General features: G+C 43.3%; 1 protein-coding gene across 3 annotated transcripts in view; it reads left to right on the top strand.

Annotated features, from left to right (window-relative positions):
* The first annotated feature begins 3,168 nt into the window (after positions 1-3,168).
* GNA13 (G protein subunit alpha 13) overlaps positions 3,169-24,850 on the top strand; it is a 41,207-nt gene continuing 19,525 nt past the window's right edge. The window contains exons 1-2 of one of the 3 annotated variants that reach the window (XM_089901731.1): positions 3,169-3,613; positions 5,993-6,219. In XM_089901731.1, coding sequence (XP_089757857.1) covers positions 3,331-3,613; positions 5,993-6,219 — 510 coding nt within the window. In that variant the 5' untranslated portion in view covers positions 3,169-3,330. Of the gene's footprint in view, positions 3,614-5,144; positions 5,327-5,992; positions 6,220-24,850 lie in introns of those variants that run through there. The other 2 variants (XM_022589811.3, XM_089901732.1) reach the window with 2 other exon arrangements.

The raw sequence follows: 24,850 nt of genomic DNA, 5'->3' as shown, positions 1-24,850 counted from the left end.
ATTTCTACAATTTTAGTCACACCTTCATTATTTATCTAGCAAGACTGTTTGCCACTAGACTTAGAGTTTCCAGAAAGAAAAGAGCACTGCAACTAATTAACTGTTTAATCATTTTATCACAGCTCCTCTGGGCATCTGAACCCCTCATTTGCATATGGATTAACTGGCTAATACAGATGTTTCCAATGAATTCACATCTGGGTCTATTGAAAATGGAGTAGCCAGCCAATCCAATTCCAACCAACAAACTCTATATTCCCTTAAAAAGTTCAGAATTTATTTTTGGTTATGAAAGTATCTGAAAATTAGAATATCACTAATATCATTACAACGTAACCTGAAGCAACAGCTAGAGTGGATTTGCTTCTGGTACAAATAATTTAAACTGTTAGCACTACTTTAAAATAATCATCATCAGGGAATTCACTGGCCGTCCAGTGGTCAGGACTCTGTGCTTTCACTGCCGAGGGCCCAGGTTCAATCCCTGGTCAGGGAACTAAGATTCCACAAGCTGCACGGCCAAAAAAAAAAAAAAAAAAACCCCAAAAACCATAATCACACTTCTATTCATTGAATATTACACAATGTTAAATGAATCCAAAGACTTTTATGGAAACTATTGTTTTCCCTACTTCATTTTTTTTATTGTGGTGAAATTTACATAACATTAAATTCATCATTTGACCATTTTAAAGTGTACAATTTGGGGGCATTTAGTACATTCCCAATGTTCTGTGAATGAACCATCACCGCTATCTAGTGCCTAAACATCTTCATCACCCCAAAAGGAAAGCCCATATACCCATTAAGCAGTCACTCCCTGTTCCCCCCTCCCCCTGCCCCTGGCAACTACTAACCTGCTGTTTCTACGGATTTGTCTATTCTGGGCATTTCATATCAATGGAGCCTTACCTGTGTGGCCTTTTGTGACTGGCTTTTTCATGTAGCATAATGTTTTCAGGGTTCATCCACATTGTAGCACGTGTTAGTACTTCATTTGCTTTTATGGCTGAATAATTGTGTTGCATGGGTACACTACATTTTGTTTATCCATCCATCCATCGATGGATCTATGAGTTGTTCACCCCTTTGGGCTCTTCTGAATAGTGCTGCCATGAACACAGGTGTACATTTTTTTCTTTGAACGCCTGTTTTCATTTCTTTTGGGTATATACCTGGGAGTGGAATTGCTGGGTCATAGGGCAATTGTTATGTTTAACTTTCCGAGGAGTCACCAAACCTCTAGCTCATTTTAATGCTCATGTTTTCAAGGTGGCTTGATGACCAGACAGTTAGAAGCAGTTGGACAACTGCAGCCAGACTCCAGGCTGGGCCCAAAGAGGTCTCTTTTTTTCAGAAACACTGATTAGAGCAGCTGGGCTTGATCTGAGCCAAGCTTGTTCCAACAGAAGGTTACAGGCAGGGCTTGGAACAGCTTTCACTGCTGGTCTACATGTCACAACATGAACTGGCAGGGCGGGAATACCTTCCTGCCTCCTAGGGATCCTTGGTTCTCCAATTATGTTGCGCACACTACTGGAAAAAGAAAAAAAGATGTTAACTAACTAACTGATAGGCTTCTCTCTTCCTGCTTTTGTAGAATTCAAATTAGCATCTGAAGTCCACGTAGAAATGGGTGTTTGGGGGCCAATGCTATATCCCTGTCCTGGGCAGAGGTCTGTCCTATCATGGTCGGAGAACAGAACTTCCCAAACACTAGCTGAGGCTACAGAGAGATCTTGCATCCCGGGTGGACTTTTACCATCGATTTTGCCTGAAGGCATGACCTAGTGATTCTGACCCTATCAATCCACAGATACTGGAGTTGAACTGACCCTACTTTGTATACTGTAGCTTATCCACCCCTGTGGGCTCGGCCAGGACAACAGGAGATAATCCTACTGTAGGTATTGTTTACTGCAGCCAATTTACCGAGTCATGAGGCTCCTCAGCCATTAACCCAACCCGGCCAGTAAACTGATTAGCACTGATTTTTAAATTTAAACGTGTTCATGAGCCTCTCAGACTGCTGACCTCCTTCTCACCTCAGTGCCTGACACAGAAGTTTCTGAGCCCCAGAAGCCCCAATCAAGGAGCATTAGGGCTGCACTGCCATAAACAGAAACCGACCCAAATGCCTTTTTCCACTTGAAACTAGAATACTAAGAGAGAAGAAGTCGGCTTCCGGGGTCCTTGCGATGCAGTCTCTCTGCCAAGCCAGCTGTCACTTGTCGCTTGTCTCCTGGCAGCCCTTCAGGTGTCCTGGCCTGAATCCGCTACTAAGATAGAAAAAAAGTCCCTCGGCTGGTCATATCCTCTGCAATCTGGCAGGAAACCTAAAATTTGCCGGCTCTTGTCCTCGGTCTGTTTGCTTATCTGCTTCCTTCTAGGGAAGAGCCTGCATCACAGTGTCCGGTGAAGGGGGATTTTCACCATGACCTCACCCTCCGGCAGCTACTGTCCAGATTTCAGCGCGGCAACTCGGGTGGAAACCCACATCAACGAAACATCAACAATCGCTCCTGGCACATCTCAGAGGAACGGCAAGGTCTGAGAATGACAAAGGGAGCTGCGGGTGGGGCTGGAGGAGGATGGATGACATCTGGTCACAGTTCTGGGCTTGGGAAAGCAGGATGTCAAGGAACCCACTTTAAGAAAATGCACCAAAAACTTTCCAAGCTCGCGCTCGCTGTTTGTATAACTTCGAACCAAAGACTTCGAAATTAGGTGACAGCCGGCGGCGGGGAGTAACCAGGAGTAAGAACGGCGGGAACGGCTGGGGAGCCCAAAGGGCAGCGCCCGCGACCTGGTCTCCGGCCGCCCGGGCCATCGGAAGTAGCCCTTCTGCACCTAAGTGGGTGAAGCGAATTCAAGGGCAACCGAAAGTCCAGCTCCCCAGGTGCCTGCCCCGGGCGGAGGAGCCCGGCCCCGATGGAGGTCACGTGACCACAAGACTCCGCCCAACCGACACCTCCCCGCGCGCGCCCGGCGGCGGTCGCGGGCTCGCGAGAGAACGTGAGTCTCCGTCCCGGGGCGCGAGTCGGGGGAGCGGCCGCGGCGTGCGCGCGCGCCCCCGGGAGGCTGCGGGCGCGCGCACGCCCCGGGGCCACCGCCCCTCCCGGGCCCGCCCTCCTTCCCTCCCTCCCCGGCCAGCCTGGCCCGCCCTGCCCGGCCCGCCCTGCGAGTCAGTCCGCTGGCTCCCTCCCTCCCCCAGCGCGCTCGGGCCGCCGCAGCGCTCCGCGCCCTCGAGCCGCCGAGCCGGAGCCGCCCGCCGCCCGCGGAGGAGGCGGAGGAGCCGGAGGGGCCCGCCGAGGCGGCGGCGGCGGCAAGATGGCGGACTTCCTGCCGTCGCGGTCCGTGCTGTCCGTGTGCTTCCCGGGCTGCGTGCTGACGAGCGGCGAGGCCGAGCAGCAGCGCAAGTCCAAGGAGATCGACAAATGCTTGTCGCGGGAGAAGACCTACGTGAAGCGGCTCGTGAAGATCCTGCTGCTGGGCGCGGGCGAGAGCGGCAAGTCCACCTTCCTCAAGCAGATGCGCATCATCCACGGGCAGGACTTCGACCAGCGCGCGCGCGAGGAGTTCCGCCCCACCATCTACAGCAACGTGATCAAAGGTGCCGGGGATCCCGGGCCCGGGGGGCCGGGGGCCGGTGGGTCGCTGGGCCTGGCCTCGGGCCGCGGCGCGGGGCCGGGCACCGCCCTCGTTCGCTCCGTCCCTGGCGAAGGACCGGGCCCGGCGGGCGGGAAGGGGGCGCGGCCCGGGGGAGAGGATGCCCGGGGGCGACCCGTTCCCCCCCTTGCCGCCCGGCCACGGGGCGCGGCGGGTCCCCCACCCCCAACCCCGCCGCTGGCCTCGCCCCCTGCGAGAGGGAAGTGAGGCGAGCCGGGTGCTCCGGAGCGTGGGGTGATCTCTTCTGTCCTCCCTCCGGACGAGCCAAACCCAGACCGTCCATCCTCGCCCCACGCCGGGGCGCTGCCCGCCCAGCCTCGCCGCCCCGGTTGGTGGGTGACCCGAGTCACATGGGGTCGGGGCTGCTCCCAACTCCTGAGCCGGGGAGTTCTGGAACCGCCGCAGTCAGGAAACTTGTGCCCGAGACCCTGGTCAAGGGCGAAGTGTGACAGCTCTTGGGCTCTTTGGGGCAAGGATATGAAACTTGAGGGTGTCCTATTTACTGTGCTGCTATCAGGAAAGAGTACACCATACAGTCAGCCTAAAAAAGTTAGCGGTGGTTTTTCGCCCCAGTGTCACGGTCGGGCAGGATGTTTGCCTGTAATCACCATGCAGCACGTTCCACTCTTCTTTTGCTTAATAATTGGGGGCGGGAGGGAGGGGGTACCACACTTGTTTCTACTACTTAAATGAAATCGTGTGTTGATACAAAGAATCTTCAGCCTAAATGTGATGCGGAGCCTGTACAGGTTGAGTCAATGAATTAGTGTTGGCTTAGACCATAGGCTCTGCTGCTGTTTGTGGGTATTTTTAAAATTGAGAGTAAGCTTTGTTCTCAGGTGAAAAACACACAAGAATTTTAGTTCTGGGCTTTCAAAGAATTACATAAGAGGGGATTTTATTTTTGTCATTGGAGCGATAATTAGCACTCATTTTTCTTACTAGCACCTATTTTGTACTTTATATAAAAGACATTTTGGCAGAGTTGAGATACAGAGCCTGGTACTTCAGGTGCATGAGGGTTCTCTATTGCATCTGGGTAGCAGTTATATAGGAGCTGGTTATAGATTTCAGGCCTTTCCAAGCATCGTTTTTTTTAAGGGTTTTTTGTTGTTGTTGTTCAGGAAGTACCTAAGTCACTCTTTGGTGACACTTTTTTTCTCCCGGGATTGAGTAGAGGAAAACTGCTTGGAGGTGGGGGGGTAAGGATGGGGGAAGGGCATTAGGCCAGGAGCTCACAGACCACAGCCAGCCCTAGTACCTCTGAAGTTAAGCTGTAAAAAGTGGTTGTATTTATCCTGTCTTCAAGTTTAGAACCAAACTAATTAAAGTCTCTTTCAAGGCCGAAGACTGCCTAGCCAGTCCTTAACCGAAGGTACCTTTGTATCCCCATGCAGCTGAACGATGCAGCTGAACGGAAGGGATTCTGTCAATGAATAGAGCCAGCATGTTAACTGATAGTCAGCCAGGTAAACACCTGGTTCTTCATGTGCATGGGCTCCTACGTGTGACCTACTTCGAGCTTTGATGATGAGATGCAGTCACTAGCCATCTGCATTTTTTGAGTTGGTGTGATCAGAAAATTGACAGCAAAACGGTTTTTCAGTTAACCAAACAGATGACCTAATAGTCCTGTGATTGTTAAGAGGGACTAAAGGTAACATCTAGTGTTAGAAATAATGGGTTTGATTTAATCTCTGTGAGTTGAAATCTCAGCTTCTACGTCTTTTTTGCAGTTGGTCTTCCTCCTTCTAGGGAGGTCTGACTCCATTCTCTGCGTTACACTGATTTGAAGCTTGAGATGGGAGGAGTTTCTGAGCTTTGAATGTGATCCTGGAAGACTCAGGGTTAAGCAGGGTGCTCAGGGACCAAGCAGATCACGGGGTGATAAGTTTGGTTCTTGACGTCTCATAAATAAACGTCTCTTTGAGAGACTCATAAAATCTTGCTTGCAGATCTTTCTTCAGAGCCTGGACATCAGGCTATGCAGCATAATTTCTTTTTCCTTTGCTAGTTTTGGTTCTCTTGTGACTGCGTTCTACCCAGGAGTGATTTTATAAATTAGAACGTGTTAAAATCCTTTAGGAGGAGCACTTGTGTTCATTGTATTTGCTTTTCAAGGCTCTAATTTTATGATTGTGAACAACTGTTAGTTTTTTTTTACACTCTGAGAAGTTACTCCTGTTTGTCTTGATGTTGGTCTCCAGTTTTGGAGGCACCAGGCCTGGAGTACTTAAGAAGTTTAAGGAAATAATACTAGAATCAAATCTCTGAGAATATCTAATGACTCCCATCACACTTTTTTTTTTTTTTTTAAACAAAGGTATGAGGGTGCTGGTAGATGCTCGAGAGAAGCTTCACATTCCTTGGGGGGATACCTCAAACCACCTCAATGGAGACAAGCTGATGGCGTTTGATACACGGACCCCCTTGACGGCCCAGGGAATCGTGGAAACTCGAGTTTTTTTACAGTATCTTCCTGCTATAAGAGCATTATGGGCAGACAGTGGTATACAGAATGCCTATGACCGGCGTCGAGAATTTCAATTGGTAAGAGATTTGGTTTTTTTTTTAATGTTGTGATTTTATTTTAACGGCATTTATTAACATCTGATTCTAACACACCTTTTTCACTGACTTCCACAATATAATGTATCTATCCAGAATTCTAGCCTCAGAAACTTGGATTGCTCTATAGATGAACTTTTTAAACTGAGCAAGATAAAAGTAAGGTAAACCCCATAGGTTTGGTGAAGTTGTTATAATTAGTTGGTCATTTTTCCTTTTTGAAAGTAAGATCATAATGATTTTCTCAGGCACTTTCAAATTATTAATTTTTTTCTCCTTTTAGAAGTAATCTCTCAATTCCAGCAACAATATTGATCTTTCTAAAAACTGACCTTTTACTCTTGGATTAAGAGTTCAGTAACCTGATTGTTCAGATGTGCTCTTTATCTTTAGTCTTTAGAGGTATTTATTTCATGATTCAGATTAATTTAATCTGTAAAGAGGTTAAAGTCCTTAATAATGTTTAACAGTCATGCTTTTTGTATATTTGCATGCTGTGTTTTTTTAAGGCTTCTAAGCACGTTTTACAAAATGTTCCTTCTTAAAAAACAAAAATAATCTGTTGTTTTTTATACCTCTGTTTCACATGGGAAGCACCTAGAATTTATTTTATATTTATCATATCTACTTTATCTTAAAGGAGACTCCCGTAAGACTTTGTAGCTATTATACAACATTGAAGAGAAAGTGGAAAAGGATCTGATCTAGGTTAAAGATACAAAAATAATGATTGAAATAGATTTTTTTAATCAAGTGTTTTGTAATTTAATTGTGAATGCTTTGATTGTATTCGGGGTTTTATTTGCCAAAGACCGGAAAGGTCCCAGGAATGATAGCCATCTAGACTGTATGCAATTTGGAGGGAGTTCAGATCTGAAGTGTTTTACTGTAATGTGATCAAAATAAAGTGACAGTTAAAAGTAAAACTGCTTAGAACGTTGTTTGATGATGTCACTGGCATTAAAGCAATTCTCATTTCTGGGTGTGGCTGCAAAATGATGTGCAGCCAGCAGTCCTTGCTGTTACAGTTTGTACTCAGCAGCAGCCTTGGCAAATGAAAAGTTCTAGAAAAGTGTTCACGTTGGCTCTTGATAAAACTGAGACCTGAATCTTTACTTTCTCTGAATTATGGCCCTGGTGTGTAACATACAGCCTAGCACTTGATTATGTGTTGTCTGGTATAGTTCTCTTCTTTAGTGTGTGTATGTTGTCTGTTAATTTATCCATTAATGAGAGACAAGAGCAATCTCACATAATTGTTAAAATTGAGTAGCTGGCAGCATTATATGTTGAAAATTATGAATTAACTTGACAAGTGACCTCCATCCAATTCTCAGACTTGGGGTTAATTTTTGTCTTCCACACACCCCTTCTCATCTCCCTTTACCCTCCCTCCTGTTTTTTTGGGGGTTTTTTTTTGCGGTACGCGGGCCTCTCACTGCTGTGGCCTCTCCCGTTGCGGAGCACAGGCTCCGGACGCGCAGGCTCAGCGGCCATGGCTCACGGGCCCAGCTGCTCCGCGGCATGTGGGATCCTCCCGGACCGGGGCACGAACCCGTGCCCCCTGCATCAGCAGGTGGACTCTCAACCACTGTGCCACCAGGGAAGCCCCTCCGTCCTGTTTTTAAGTGCTGCTTATTCTCTTCTAAATTCATTTTCTCAACAAACCACACTTTTCACTATGAATTTTCTCAGGATGTTATTCGTCCTTCCAGGTCAGGGAAAAAGCATCCATCTGTAATAGCACACACTACATATTGATTCAGTGAATAAACAAATGGCTGTACTGTAAAGTTCTCTGTGGGAAAGTTCCATAAGTCCATTTAATTGAAGTTGGACCTCAGTGACACTTACTGAATTTGAATGTTCACATCTTACAGTCTCATGGCCATCGTTGTGGAGAAGGCATTCCTGAGGATTTATTCGCCATTAAGAACGAATGGGTAAAACCACTCAGGCTGAGGACCTGCAGGTTCTTGACTTGAGCCAGCTGATGCTTTCAGAGCAGAGAAGGCCTCACAGACAAGGAGAGACGAGTTCCAGAAATACTTCTTTTCTGATGAAAGGTAGAGACACAGGGAAAGAGGAGCAGGGAGAGATCTAGTTTCAACTCCTGGAGGACAGGGATTTTTTTCCCCGTGTGTCTCCTCGGCATTGTTAATGGTATACCTGACACAGGTAGTAGGTGCTCAGTGAGTGCGCTGGATCAGTGGCTCTCAGGCTTCAGGATGCTCCGTGGTGCTTGGCGTGCTGTTGACCCTGGGGAGGCACTTTGCCTACTTCAGCTTTTCCTCAGGGTCCTCTTTGGTTCCTTCTCCCGCCCACACACACAAAGCCCCGAGTCCTGTCTTTTCTGCCCCCAAAAGTCTCTTGCATCAGTCCCTCCTTTCCACCTTTCCATGTCCTGGTACCTCCTGCTTGGACTCCCAGGTGATCTTGTCCAGACACGGCCAGGTCTGCTCAGAAAGCTCTGCTTGTTCTCCACAGCTTCTGGAACAGAGTGCAACCTCTCGGTGTGAGTCCGGACTCTAACTGGCTTGCCTAGTAGGATTCCACTGTCATTAGACCACATCACATACCCTATGACCTCTCAAATCCCACATGCCCTGGGCTTCTGCATCCGTGGCCGTCTTCACAGAGTCCCTCTGCCAGAGTTCTTCAGGCCCGTAGCTGGTTATTAGGTCTCCCCCTTCACCTAGAACAGCGCCAACCAGATTTTAATGTGACTGCATGTGGTCCATGGGCCCCTTGCAGCAGATTCAGCTGGAATCATTGCTTAACCAGAACAGAACAGTTTCCTCAACTCCCTTCCTTGCCTGGGGAGCCTGGGAGGAGCCCCGTGGTCTGTATCTGTGGCAGGCCGTAGGCCGTGGGGTGGGTTTGCTCCAGGGCCACCGTGCCCGACCTCTCTTGCGGGGAGCCTTCCCTGGGCCTCGCGCTGGACGGGGATGCCTTTCCTTAGCCTGCCTGCCTGCATGCCGACCCCCATCTGGTGCCTCACCTGGTGTTCCAGCTCTTTGGTTTGTGTTTTCATCTCCCTCTAAAGCAGAATCTCCTTTGGTCTGCCTTTTTTTGGTCTTTTTCTCTCATTAACATAGGGCCTGACACATTTTATTTCCTCATTTTTTTTTAGACGATCTGAATTACAATATTCTTCTAGAAAAAAAGAAACAGTCCTCATTTTTTTCCTGGGAAACATGAGTGTTTCTGTATGCTAGTTTGTTAATTTTCCAGGAGATGGGAAGTTCTTGTATTACAGAATCAATTTTTCTTTTTTGTTATGTTTAACAATGTAGTATATTCTTGAATCTTGGATAGAAAAAGTAGTCATGGGGGAAATGAGAGGAGTTAGCAGATAAAATAAGAAAAATTAGCCTTTTTGGTTTCAACTAACCCTTGATTATTAAATTTATTAATGCAAATTTAAATGCAAAAAAATGGGGGCAGTTTTTAAGCCTCCCTACGGCTTTTTTGCTTAAGATGAACGACCGCCCTTTAATCAGTTTTTGGGACGAGGGTAGGGTAGTGATATCACAGCTTTGGTTTTTAGTTTTTAGCAGGCCGTTCGTTTGTTAGTAATAACTTTGGGTGCAAACATGAATGTTTTCTTTCCCTAGTTCCCAAAGGCAAACATTTCCTTTTCTGGTTAGTCTCATTGTGGGTAAGCTAAATAGCTTACTGTGGAAAAAGAAAAGTCTAAAGACTCAAGTTGTTGTTACAGCTTATGGTGCCTTTCTCGTTCGTATAAGCTAGCACACTGAGGAGAGTATATCCTAAGAAGTGGTCTCTTCTAGGTCTCAATTAAATGTCTGTAATGCTCTGCCTTGGCTGTACATTCACCATAGCCTGCCCCTGTACTGAGGAGATACCCTCTCTTTAGAAAAACTCACGTGACTGTAACTAGGGAATTTGCTAACTTAGAGGACTAAAGAGATGGCTGGGAAGCGATGCAACTGGGGACATGTAGCAGGAGTCACTGCCAGTTAGATTGTTCTGGACTGTGTAACACAGTTACTTATTCAGGAATGTAAGCAGAACGCATAGACCTGGTTACACAGGACAAGAAGGTGTGTGACTCTGGGAGGAGCACTGCTGCATCTGTACATACTGTAACGGTGTCAGCGTTAATACAGCTTCCTGTGATGACCGGGCTTTTCTTTGCAATTCCTGCCACTGAAACCATTTTCTTTGTTATCGAGGTACCTTGGGTTAGACTTACTTTTTCTTACTCAAGTAGTACAGTTTGTGCTTGAGGGTAGTTACACTTCTCCAAGCTGATGAGCTAGTATTTTCATCAAGCAGCTCTTCCCTCAGTCTGCGTAACAAAGTACCTATTTAGCCTCACGCAGCGGCCTGCAAAAAGGAGCTGAGTGCTCAGTAGAATAGGAACTTCCCTTTGGGCTGAGGGATTCGCTTCTTTGTTTGCACTGCAGTATGGATTTGAAATACTATAGAGTTAGAGGCATTTGTTTGTTCTTTAACGCTAGATAGGATTTGCTTTAAAGGGTGAATTACTACTTTCAGCTGTAAACTATTTTCAGTTTTCTGTTGGAGAAGGGTTTTGTCCATTTTCTTTATGAATAAAATCAAAGAAGGACTTTGACTTCAAGTTGCTAAAAACCTCCTGATTCTAGGCTTAGGATGAAATATTCAGCCTATATAACAAGGATTATATGTTACATTAGGAATTGTAGAGTTTTTTAAATTTAGGTCTATAGAATTTGGTTTTGGTAAACTTGATCCAATGTCACAATGGTTATGTGTTATCCAAGCCTTGGAAACCCAGAGCTGTACTGCTGTTTACATTGAAAACAAAGAGGTTGTTTTGGCATGTGCTTATAGTTTTAATATAACTTGGTGAGATTTTGTGTGTGTGTGCACGTGTGTAACACATATACATGCACACCTAAGTAGATCTCTTGATTTGTTATATCGAGTTGATGTGTTCATGTTTACATGATTTTATTTTTGGTAGAAACTTGACTAGCTGTGGGATGTCCGAACCCTGGGTGCTGAAGAGGGATTCTAAAATACTGTGCTGCTTTTTTTTTAAAATTAATTAATTAATTTATTTATGGCTGCATCAGGTCTTCTTCGTTGCTGCGCACGGGCTTTCTCTAGTTGCGGTGAGCGGGGGCTCCTCTTCATTGCTGTGCCCAGGCTTCCGACTACGGTGGCTTCTCTTGTTGCGGAGCACAGGCTCTAGGCACGTGGGCTCGTGGACTGTAGAGCGCAGGCTCAGTAGTTGTGGCGCACAGGCTTAGCTGCTCTGTGGCATGTGGGATCTTCCCAGACCAGGGCTCGAACCTGTGTCCCCTGCATTGGCAGGGGGACTCCTAACCACTGCGCCACCAGGGAAGTCCTTGTGCTGCTTTTTATATTACCTTTTATTGCTCTTCTTTACTAGAGTGTGGACCTGACTCAGGAGAGAGACTTGTGAGCTTGCTTTTAAGAAAAGCATAACGGCCCAAGGACTTCGTGCGTTGCACAGTCCCTGTTCATCTGTCACAGATAAGCAGCAGCCCATCCAATCTGCCGTATCTTGTCATATTAACCCCAAACAGGTGCCAGCTTCTTTCTCCAGAAAATTACTTCAAGTGCTGATAATTAATTACATCACCTTTTAATACCTTATGTTTTACAAAAATTGCTTTGTACTTTTCAGAGTACATTAATTATTTCTACCACATACACTATCATTTAATCCTTAAGTAAAAGAAAACAAAGGGAATGTGGGCTGTTGTCCTCATTTCACAGATTAAAAAATTCAGAGACAGAGAGGTTCCTTCAGCTCACAGAGGTAGTCAACGATGACAGGATAGACCCTGGAGCCTCAGCCTGCTGACTGCCTATGCACAGAGCCCCATTTTGCAAGCCCTCCAGGGCTCTTTCCTCTTCTGAGCAACACCCTGCACTGATAGTTAACACTCCCCTAGTTAAGTTCTAGCATGTTATTTTAAATATATGTAAGGTTTTCTTACAGATACGTAGCACTGCACCGGTACGCACACAGTTGTTTTTAATATTCCGAACTTTCCATAGTTTCCTTGTGCCATTCCTTTTTTACTTTATGAACTTAGATTATAGTTACAATGGTAATGGTAATAATCTTAAATGTAATGGTAAATTTACTAAGTTAGAGAGGTACAGTTTATCCTAACCACCATGCATTAGGGTGAAGGCTGTTTGAATGTTCACCTCCTTGAAAACTAACTACTAGTGACCCTCAACTGATGTTTCATCAGTCAACATGGTTTTTCACGTACCCTGAAGCATAGAAGTTTAATGGCAGCCAGTTATCCGAAAAGCAGCCATATATTTTTTGTAGGAAAGTGACGTTTTGAAATGGGCACGTATCTGGTATACAGTTGCCCAGATTTGTTCTTGGTTTGGAGGAGATAATCAGAGCAGTCTTAGTTATTTTTATGAATTCCTTTGCAGTGTTTCTCATGTAGTTGTCACATATTTCATTCTGCTTCTGAGCATTCCAGATTGTAGTTTGTTGCAAGTTTTTGTTCCAGTTAGAAAGTACCTATTTCTGGAAATTAGCAGTGATTTTTATTTCCTTTTTTGAAAGTATTTTGGTTTTTTTCTAGCTGTATGATACAATTCACTTCAGTCTTTGTTGTGAACTTTTTTTTTTTTTTACGAGATGCCTTTTTTTAAGATTTTGTTACATCCACATTAGCAGAGCATTATTAGAATGAGCTGATACGGATCAAGGAAATAGTTTTGTTTTGAAAACTGGACTTTAGTGGCCTTGGCTACATTTACCAGTCTCTTTCAGCCATGGTAGTTGTTTGTCTTAATCTTACAAATTTAATCTCTCTTCTTTTGGCAAAACGAATAAAAAAGATTTTTAAATCACTGCAGTGGGTGAACTTTTTCATACACAACTAGTCTACAATAGAAGCAGAATACTTTAGTAGAATTACCCTTCTCTGATTTATTTTGGTTTTTGGTCTAAGTCATAAGACTTGTATACTTGGTTTTGCTACATGGAACTTTACTTTGTATCTTCCAAACAAATTAGAAAATAACCATGTTCAAATCTATTCATTTATTTTCCATATTGTAAAATATTATTACAAATGGTTTTAACGTGGGGACCTTAAAATGTGATGTGGTTTTCTGCTGTGCTGTGCGATAAAGTGGAACTAGGTGGCCAGACGGAACTCATGTCGGTTCTGCCTCTCACTGTGTGAGATTGAGCGAGTCCCCCAGGCTCTCTTTCTCTTTCTGCGACTGTGAAATGGGGATGATTCAACTACCTTTGTTAGTCGTCGTAGGGATTACATGAGGTAATTCATGTAAAGCCTTTGACACAGTGCCTGACACACATTAATCATTTTATTATCGTTAGCCATTAACAGCCCTAGTATATGCCATATCCACAAGCCATAAGTAGTTTCCTACGAGATAAGAGTGCTGTAAACTTTGATTTGATTAACTCTGTGAACTTGATTTCCCATATAAAAATCCTGAATTGTAAACAGTGCAGAATATGACTTACAGTCTCATTAGACCATTTGGTATCTCTAATGAAGGCAGCACCAGGGAGAGGTTTGAGGTTTTCATTGCTACGTCAGTTCTTGTTTCCTTTCCAACGTCACTGTGCTTTGTTTCCAGATCGAAAATTCATGATGTGGCTCTTCATTTCTTCATAGTACCTTTTTAACATTTTATGAAAATGGGGATGATATGTTCTCAACTTTTAACATTAGAAACATTAACCCCAAGCATCCCACCCAACGCGACGTCCGTTTGAAAGTCTTCTCTCTACTTATTTTATTTTGACTGTTTTTCTCGTACATAAATTACCATACTGACCCAGATTAGCTAATTTTACCTTACCTTTCACTGTATTGACTGTATAGTTTCCATTTCCTTGACAAATATGCAAACTTTTAAAAAATGTTGCTTAATCTGTCTTCCTGACAGCTATAGCAGTGTCAGTTCGGAAAGCCCTTTGCTTATGTATTTATTTTAAACAAAAAACATTTTATAAATGACAGGTCTATATCTTTATGGTTAGTCCTTGTATATATTTGTAAATGATTTTTAAAACACAATTCTAAGGAATCAAATGTAATAATGATAATTAAAATGCTTTGAAAATAAGGCAGTGTATAGATGTATGGTAAAACTCACCAGTACTGATCTTTCCCATTTGCACCGTGAGATTTCTAGCCAGAAGTATTTAATTTGGAGAACGTGCTCCTGAGACGCTTCAGATGTGTGGTCTGAATTAGCCAAAGTTGTCTTCCTGCCAGCGGCATCGTGAGGTCACCGCAGCATGGGCGCAGGTGCTCTGTGACTCTCGCCAAATGTGCCGCTTTCTGTCTTTCCCTCTCCCTGCTCGGTTGTTTCCGGCGCCCTTCCCCCTGCACACATGTATCCTCTTTCCCTTTTTGCCGTTTCCTGTGCCTGTGGCCTGGCAGAGGTGTTGTGAGGACTCACGTTGAGGAGGGTATTTGGGCTTCTTTTCCAACCTAAAAAATTCCTTATATTCATAAAATACTGAATCTTTTTTTTTAAGATTTCATGTTACTTTTTGTGAGATTTTAGAACTACTGACCACTTTGTTAAAAAAAAAAAACAACCAACTTTCATTAGCCTAAAAGGATAGTGGAGCAAAATAAACAAATTTCAATTTTGCTCCCCTAAAGAAAATGAAATTTTAATTTTTTTTTTTTTTTTTTTTTTTTGCGGTACGTGGGCCTCTCACTGCTGTGGCCTCTCCCGTCGCGGAGCACAGGCTCCGGACGCGCAGGCTCAGCGGCCGTGGCTCACAGGCCCAGCCGCTCCGCGGCATGTGGGATCTTCCCGGACCGGGGCACGAACCCGTGTCCCCTGCATTGGCAGGCGGACCCTCAACCACTGCGCCACCAGGAAAGCCCCGAAATTTTAATTTTGCCATTTAAAAACAATGTTAGCCAGCAAACAAAACTCTTGTATTGTCACCCCCGTCCCCCAAAATAACCCAGTGTCTTTGGGTTCTTCCAACCAGTGCAGCTACATTTAGCCTGTTAATAGGACATTTCTCTTCTCCCTTCTAGAGAGGTTAAACAAGAAGTGCTGGGATAATGAGTACTGTCATGGAGGTGAGAGACTTTCGCTTTCCTTTTCAATATCCTGGTTACCATTTTTTGATCCCTGGGTAATCTTTTAAAAATTATTTTCCTGTTAGATAGAATGAACTTCCTCAATAGAAATTGTTTAGAGAGTCTGTCCTCTTATATCATGTGACTTGCATTTAGGCTTCACGCTGTGTAGTGTGGTTTCCTGGCCAGCTTGGCTCCGCGAGGCCTCACAGATGAGAGGATGCACACACCTGTGCTTCAGACAGGTAAACTTGTCTGCTGTTCAAATGTCCGATGGTCTCTTAAATTCATTTTTAGTGATTTTTTTTAAAAACCTAAATAATTAAATGCTTCATATTCACAAAGCTGCAAATACCATATATCCTAGTTGAAATATTTTTAAAAGAGTGATGTGATTTAGCCTGCTGAGTTAAATATTGCAGTACAAATGATTTCCCATTTTTAACTGATACTGACTTGCCACATTTGCAGTAAAACTGCCTTTATTAGCTACAGCTTCAAAAATGATGGGGACATTGAATCGTCATATAGATTATATACACTTCAACTCTAGGCTAGGGTAAGGAGAATTATACTTAACCTTTTTCTTGACTTTTTAAACTGTTATGATCAAATGCTACAATCAATTTTAAGATGGCGTTACAATCTAGTAAGAAACCAAGGTTCCCATCTCTTGTATTTTGCACATTTGGCCTTAATGTAAGATAGCTTTCTTTTGAAAAAGGTGCTTTATTTAAAAAAAAAATGATTCTGTAGAACTTTATTCTTTTGATAGGAATATATGTACATATCCATTTGATATTTTTATATGTAACTGTATTTTATACTATGTGCACATATTAAGGTTTAGGGCATTACTTCAGAAGTATCCGTTTTTCATCATGATAATCTGAATTCTTTTCTTCTCAAATGTGAAAACTGAAGAGCAAGTGTAAAAGAACAAGAAGGCCTTGGGTAGCACATTTCAGGAGACGTATTCCTCTTTAACAAGAGTTAAGCCTTAGTGAAATCATGGTACCTGGCAGCTTTCAGCAGCTGTTCAGGGACATGTTACCTGCCACCTGTTAAATGAGTCAGGTGCTTTTCTGCAGGCTGGGTACTTGCTGGCGAACCACATGAGAGTAATCTTTGTTCCCGTTGATCTTGGATGCAAACAAGTAAATAATCCCACCTGTGATAAATGCTCTGGAGGAGAAGAAGAGGAAGCAACGAGAGGGCAGTCAGAGGAGGTGACACTGAAGTTGAGACCCCAGGGGTGGGAAAGGGTCGGCCAGGCCAGGAGAGGGGAGAGTTGGACAGGCAGAAGGAGCACCACGTGTGCAGGGCCTGCAGCGGGCCAGGGCTCGCCTGAGTGCGGGAATCCGAGGGAAGGGAGGAGAGCCTTTGGGCTGTCCTGGGGGCTGAGCAGCCCCAGAGCTGGGAGGCTTCTGCAGAAGGAGCCCTCCTTGTCAGGTGGTCGCCATGGAGATGCATCAGGGACACTTGGTAGGGGAGTCACGGGTCTGCCGATGGATTGACTGAGGGGAGGGAGAAAAGCATGAGTAAAGAGGGACTTGGATTTCTGGTTCGACAACCAGGTGGGCAGTGATGCTTTTTGCTGAACTGAAAAGACCCTGTGAGAAGGAAATTTGAGGGGGAAGAGTACGGCTTTAGTTTGGGTTTATTGGGTTTTGAGCTCTCTGAGACGTACAGGAGGAATCAGGTAGACAGTTGGGTATATATGTCTGGAATCTAGAACAGAGCTTCGTGCTAGAGGGAGAAATTTCAGAGCTGTTTGTGTTCAGATGACGTTTAAAGTCTTTAGAACGCGTACAGTTACTCAGGGAAAGGGCGTAAAATCAATTAGGGCTCAGGAAAGAGTCTTAAGGAACCTTCAGACTGTTTGAGACTGTTCAGAGGAGGAGATGCTAGCGGAGATGGCCAGAAAGGTAGAAGACGTTCAGGAACGTGTAATGCCATGGGGGCCGGGAGAGGGTTTTAAAGAAGAATAAATGGTCAGGAGCGCCACGTGCCCCTGAGAGGTCTCGTGAGGTGAAGACGGACGTGTCCATTGATGCCGGACAGCAGGAAGGTTACTGCTGGCTGGCAGGTGATGCGAGGAAGTGGAGAAGTTCTCTTGAAGTCCAGCTTACTCTTCTCATTGCCCTTTTGCAGCGCGTTCAGCCCACCTGACGTACTAGGTTGGGTTTTTTCAAGCCTTTTTAAAGTCTAAGAGTATATTGTATTTATATTAACCAATTTCTTTGAATCTCACTCTCAGAAGAAGAGTTAATATCAGTTAATGATAGTGTTAATCTGTTGGGCCAGGCAAACACAAATAATGTTTACTTGAGACCATTGCTTATGCAGTGAGGGCGGTAACTTAGCAGCGATGCTCCTTCCCTCCTTCAGCAAGCGTGTGCTGAGCATCTGCCCACACCATGTTCTGGGATGAGCAGGCCCTGGGACTCAGGAGCTGCCTGGCTGGCCTGCCTTCACGGAGGCTCTCGATCCAGTGAGGAGCGCATAAGTCACCCAGCGGTGGCTGCAAATGATACAATAAACGGTGTAGAGTGCTGCATTGGTAACCTCTCTTCCGAGAGTTTGCAGAATCAGCAAGTGTTCACTGACTGAGAAGAGGCCTAGGAGGGCAGGTAGGCCAGTTCGCTTCGCTTTGTACATAAAACCCAAGTCCATCAAGGTTAAGGTCGTAGCTAGTTTGGGTGTGACAGTCATAATTACTGCTGTGCTTCCCTGTGTCCCTTAATAACACTTAGCCCCGTAGTGACTTAGAAACAGGAATTGATACTCCAGCACACGTTACGAGCTGTTACCCACATTCATCAACATGTAAAACATTCACAGGCTGCATGTGTCTTTGCTGTCTGACCTGATTGATCGGAGGTGAGGGGTGGCGTGCGGAGCTTCTCTGCCGCCCAGAGTTTGGGGTGATGGCTTGAATGTGAAATCCATCGAAGTCTGGGTTTTCCTGTCACCTGCTGTGTGATCTTAGGCATAGAATTACTTTGTTAATTAACGTGGATTATTGCGTAATGTTTGAGTTGTGGGGATTTCAAGATGCATTGCAGCACATCAGCCCAGAGCAGAGCTTTCCATCTGGTGTCCGTTCACAAGGACTTCTGGGTGTTAAAAAGTGCTTGTATGAGCCCCTCTATTTAGATAGCAGGGGAATTGAAACTATATTTGGGAAGTTATATCTTATGTTGGGAAACTGCACATTCTTTTTTTTTTTTTTAACAATTGAGGTCATTTCTTTTAGAATTCGAGACATTTCTTTATATGCTGTTGGGATTGTGTATGATTGACCCTTTTCAAAAAAGTATTTTAACTTTGAGGAATTTTTAAGGGTTCAAAACTCTAAGCTTTTTAGTGTTATCATTATGTGAAAACTGAAAAACAGGGAAGTTGTTTTTGTTTTTTGATTTGAAATGGGCTCCAGAATCTAAATTAGCTTTTTTTTTTTTTTTTAATTTAGATTTTAAAACGTGTGTATGCCCATTGTAGAATATCATCTAGTTAGCCACCATACCTCCACACCAAGACATCTGTGTTGACAGTTGGGTGTATTTTCTTCCAGTATTTGAATACAATATTGGCTGTTGAGTTAAACTTTTCTGTAGTTTCTGTACAATTTTCTATCCTGTTCATTTAATGTTGTGCCATTAGCATTTCTTGGAGGAGGTGATTTTTCTCAGAGGACTGATAAGGCATTCTTCTAGAAATGGATGTGCGTTTTTGACTTGTATGGAAAATTCTTTCATATATACGTATTTATGAATAGTAGGGTGGTAAATAGTAACATGGAATAAATAATTCGGTAAATCATGCCACGTTGCTGCCGTAGTGAGCAGTACCGTACACCATGCCAGAGCTAGCCCGCCTCTGCGGTGTTCAGCTCCTTCCTCACACTTAAAATGTGTGTCTGATTTTTCAGGGAATAAGATTTTATAAAGAAATGCTGACTGCCACTCTGAAACCTGTATTTTAAAGAAGCGGCTGTAATTCTTACATAGGGTTTTGAAAATAATTGATACTTTAAGATAACAAAGTTGAACAGCATATAAGTGTAAGACATAAACACCTATAAATGCTCATTAGACATATGGCCAAACTCTTTTTTCTGTCTCTTCAGGATGAAGCATTTTAATAAACTAAAGGCCTTCTTTTTTGTGACATCTGTAGTAGAATTATTAAACTGCATTTACCTTTTGTGTTGTATGTCAACTGGAATTTGGTGGGACTACAGGAGTACTCTTAGAAAACTAAGATCATTAGCTTTAAATCATTTTGGTGATAAGTCTAATTAGAAAACTTGATATAAAAAAGAATTTATTAATTTGTGAGCAGTGGCAAGAAAACGGCAATTTACAAAATAAAGTGCTGACTTCTTTCCAAAAATTTCTTATTACTAATGTTGTGCACTAGTTTGTTTTTACAGCTTATGTGCAAGAAAAATCGGAAACTAACTGTTCAGAGGTATTCTTTCTGAAATTCTGTTTAGGCTATTATAAACTATCTTAGTTTGGAGAGGTATTTAATTTGAAAAATATTTTCAAATGTTTGGATGGTTTTTAACGTAACTGACTAATTTTGGCTCTTTTGGGAGTTTTGAGTGATGTACATAGAAAATGCCAGCAAGAAATTTGGAAGTGCATTCAGTTGGAGTCTACTTAATTTTGACCTATCTACAGAGCAAAAGAAAATAGCTTGTATTTCTTTGAATATAAGTAAATACTGTCTTTCTCCTTGTGAACCAAAGAACAGGCATGAGTGGTAGTACTTTATGCTTCAGTGATAAAGATGACAGTATCCCCTTATTAAACATGTGCTGTGTGTCACTTCAATACCTCACAATGTTTTTGTCCAGAGAAAAATGAATAGAGAGAGTCATTTAAAAAAAAAAAAAAAAAGGTAGGTCATCTCAAAGATAAGAAATAGTAAAATGGGTCCTTTGTGAAGACCAGGCAAAACAAGAATGTTGGAAGGGCAGGCGGATGAACGCAGAAGTGAGGCTGTTCGTGGCGAGGGCCTGAGCACCAGGAGAGTCTCATGCCTACCCTGTGTGTGGACTCGCCAGCCGTTCCATTGTAGTTTATTTTGAAATAAAAACTAAGGAGGAAAAAAGACCCAGAACCCATCCAGTAAGAAGTATTACCTTCTGTCTTTATTACTAACCACGTCCTTATTGAAATGAGGAGTCTTGATTCATTAACCAGCTTTGACCTCAAATATTTCCATTTTGTACCTTACTTATTTGGCATTTAATTTTTGCTGTAAACCTTATATATAAAATGCTAGATGGAAAGGCTTATATTACACAGAGTCTATTCATAGAATATTTAAAGCCTCCCTATTTAGATGTGGCTTCACCAGGATATTTGCAGGGCTGAAATTACAAGTGTATACAAAATATGAATTATTGATTAAAAAAAAACAACCACCGTACTTCTAGGTCACTTTTAAAGGCAAGTTAATTAGTTTCCTGTGGAATAGATGTTCTCCAGATAGGTGCATAGTGAAGCCTGCCTAATGAATGTTCAGAGAACATTTCTCCCTGGCTTAGTTTTGGGATTATAAGACTGATGAAAATTAAAGGCATGTTACAGGCATACAGAAACCTTGCTGCGGCGATCAAGGCAGCACCGTACGGCAGTTGAGTTCACAGTTGTAACCAGTTTAAAGAGTAAACAGATTTGTAATTTTATGTCTTGATTCCTTTTCCTCTTTGAATATTCCAAACTTGCAAATGGAAGGACTTAAAGTGCATGGCAAGGGTGTGAACCACTTTAAACCGTTGCATTTGGCTATTTTAGAACACAGACCTCTGTTCTGTAGTTTACTAGTACTTCAGGAAGTGTTTGTTGTTTGTAGTACTTGGCTAGTGGTTGCTTCTCTATATAAAGAGAAACTGGATATTAACTTCGAGTTATGCCATCATTTTCAGAATCACATGTATACTTAGATTTCAAAAGAAAATTTCTCACTGCTTAATTGTCTTGGTAATATAGATTTTCTTTGAATTTTTATATTTCTTGTACTCTCAAAGAAATATGTTTACTCTTAAAAAACTATTTTAGGTAATGCTAATCTCATAACTAAAAGGGCCTCCACACATAAAAATGGGATGCTTTTTTTTCTTTTTTTGGCTGCATTGGGTCTTCGTTGATGCGCGCGGGCTTTCTCTAGTTGCGGCGAGTGGGGTCTACTCTTCGTTGTGCTGCGCAGGTTTCTCATTGCGGTGGCTTCTCTTGTTGCAGAGCACGGGCTCTAGGTGTGTAGGCTTCTGTAGTTGTGACTAGCGGGCTCTAGAGCACAGGCTCAGTAGTTGTGGCGCACGGGCTTAGTTGCTCCGCGGCACATGGGATCTTCCCGGACCAGGGCTCGAACCCGTGTCCCCTGCATTGGCAGGTGGATTCTTAACCACTGTGCCACCAGGGAAGCCCGGGATGCTTTTTAATTCACTTATTTCTTTCTAATTGACTTATTTCTTCACAGTGGATTTTCTGCCATTTATAGACATACCTAATAAGCCTGCAATTAAATTCCAGACATTTTACAAGATTAAGCAACAGTAGTTCATTTTAGTAGCAAACTGAAATCCACTGCATTACTTATAGTTTGCATTTGATTGAATTCTGTTACCTCTTTTTTCATTCCACAGTGTAATTTTCACCTGTTTACCAGGTAAAAAGATAGTGCTCCTTATGTGCTCCTTATTAAGCACTGCATTGCTTTGTTTACCTGTCATGCAAAGTTTCAGTGTCTGTTGCAGAAGCAAAATAATTTTCTAAGTTTGATTGAGGTTTTAAGTTCATTAGGGTCCTATTGCTAAAATGTAAGTAGCAGTTCTAATACTTGTTCTCATGTATGCTTTTGTTAGCTGCTTAACACTGTTGCAGCTAGAGTACCAGGTGCATTAATTTTTAACCACAAAAATCTCTGGGAGTTAAGCTTTGAAGGCTGTTGGACATTTGAAAATGGGCTCTAGGAATATGGAGAGGAAGGCTGCTAGAACTGTAGTAACACAGGAAATAAAGTGTGTCTGAATCACCAAATCAGTTTTTAAAAAAGAGAAAGAGGGCTTCCCTGGTGGCGCAGTGGTTGAGAGTACGCCTGCCGATGCAGGGGACGTGGGTTAGTGCCCCGGTCCGGGAAGATCCCACATGCCGCGGAGCGGCTGGGCCCGTGAGCCATGGCCGCTGAGCCTGCACATCCGGGGCCTCTGCTCCGCAACGGGAGAGGCCACAACGGTGAGAGGCCCGTGTACCACAAAAAAAAAAAAAAGAGAGAGAGAGAGAGAGAAAGAAAGCTACTTCTAGACTTAATTCTGCTGTTTATGTCACAATTCAAATATGTCAAATGGAGGCCTGATGCTTTTCATGTGAGACCTAGTTGAACTCAAGTAAATATTGCTTGAAACCTACTTTTGTAATAAGATGAAGCTAAATAAGTTTCTGATCTGGATTCTTAATATTCTTGGCATTTTTACAAAGCTTTTAAAAAAAAAACCCTAGCTGATTTGATATAATCAGTATCAAAAGGTAAAATTAATATAAAATCCAGTTTTGAATAAAATCTGCTGTCTGTGCAGATCTGAGCTGATGCTAGAGCCGGCCCCTCAGAACCATGTCTCGTGGGCCTTCGGAAAAGTTTGGTTTGGTGGAATTGTGGTGGGCCTGGGGATCTTTGTCTTTAAGGAGCACGTTAGGTGGTTCTGATGCACTGCCAAGATTAAGAACCGCTTGGCTAGCACAGGAGTCAGAAAACTTTCTGTAAAGGGCTAGGTGGTATGATATTTTAGACGTCACATGCCAAGAGACAAAATCAGTGTAACAGGAGAGAATTCAAGTTTGCACAGATTTTTTTATTGACGCAATTCAGAGCATAATAAAGTTGTCTACGGTTTTTTGTAGTATAGGTTTACTAATGAGAAGAATTGGATTCTTTTGGAAGGGGATAACATTTTGCTTAAGTAGGGTTCAGGGTTTTGGTGTTCCCTATTATCACAATCAGGTGCAAATGTTCATCCATTAACGATTTTACACGTTCCACCCTTGGAAGTGTCTTTGCACACAGATGGGTACTGCCAAGTGAGCATTTGGGGGAGTTTTTTGTTTTGTTTTTAATTTTTATTTTTTTAATTTATTTATTTTTGGCTGTGTTGGGTCTTTGTTGCTGTGTGCGGGCTTTCTCTAGTTGCGGCAAGCGGGGGCTACTCTTCGTTGCAGTGCGCGGGCTTCTCATTGCAGTGGCTTCTCCTGTTGCGGAGCACAGGCTCTAGGCGTGCAGGCTTCAGTAGTTGTGGCACGTGGGCCCAGTAGTTGTGGCTCGAGGGCTCTAGAGTGCAGGCTCAGTAGTTGTGGCGCACGGGGCTTCGTTGCTCCGTGGCATATGGGATCTTCCCGGACCAGGGCTCAAACCCGTGTCCCCTACATTGGCAGGTGGATTCTTAGCCACTACGCCACCAGGGAAACCCAAGCATTTGGTTTTAATTGAGCATAGACTTCGCTTGGAAGACATTTAGAGAATTCTGTTAGCTTGTTCCTGGTGTTTGCCTCTGGGCATGTCATTTACATTGCAGGTTTACCATTTCCAGTCGTTGCACAGTTAAATGGATTTTGAAGTATGGATTTTTTTTTACACTTGTATTGCGGTCTGAAAGATGTTGCTGGAACTATAGTTTGACTTTAGAAATGTATATCTGCTGCACATTTGCATGAGAATGGAGGCCTACTGTTTTAACTTGACAGCAAAGAAAGGGTATAAAGCAGTTGGACCTTGCTTATGATTCCAGTAACACTAATTGTCAACATGATTTTACCACAGTATAAAGTTTGCAAAAAACTGTTTTGCCTGTTAGTTTTGGATTGAATTCATTACGAAATGTAATCAAGTCTTCCCTAAAGCTGATTTTGAAAAGCCATTCAGTGTTCTGCATTAGTGGTTGAAGGTGGTTCTCGTTCGGAAAAAATTCGATTTCATCCATTAGTTCAAAAAATCTCAGTAAAAACTTACCTCTGCCAAGACATCGAACTGGTGTAATAGGGCAAATCAGCATATTTAGCTTCTGTTTCTGACAGAAATTCACGGAACTGGTGATGGTCAAGTCCATGAGAGTGAATTAAATTCGTCGTTAACAATACTGGTTCAGTAACTATAGATTTAATGTATTTCCTACAGAGTCCCTGCTGGTGAAGAATACATGATGTAACCATCTTCACAGTCTTTGTAAATTTGTCCTTTTTCTTCTCCACACATTTTTACCACCGTCAGTTGTAGTACACATCCCAATTCAGGTTGTGCTGATTTAGTGTTTGCTCAGCTTCCTTGAAAATACCCTCATCTGTAGTTCTTCCACACAGCCTATTCATACAGGCGTATTTTTCAGTCACTTCACCCTTGGCATTGATCCCTTGAGTACACAACCGCTGAGCAGTCCGTGGCAGTCCTTGCCTGGCTAACAAATGCGAACTCCTTGGAAACGTGTCAGCTCTCAGCTGCAGTCTCAC

Source organism: Delphinapterus leucas, chromosome 19 (genome assembly GCF_059928025.1).
Source record: "Delphinapterus leucas isolate spDelLeu-1000000601 "Yukka" chromosome 19, BTC_Dleu_Yukka2, whole genome shotgun sequence".
NCBI lineage: Eukaryota > Metazoa > Chordata > Mammalia > Artiodactyla > Monodontidae > Delphinapterus > Delphinapterus leucas.
The sequence above is the reverse complement of the archived record's forward strand: the minus strand, read 5'-3'. Positions and strand labels throughout refer to the sequence as shown.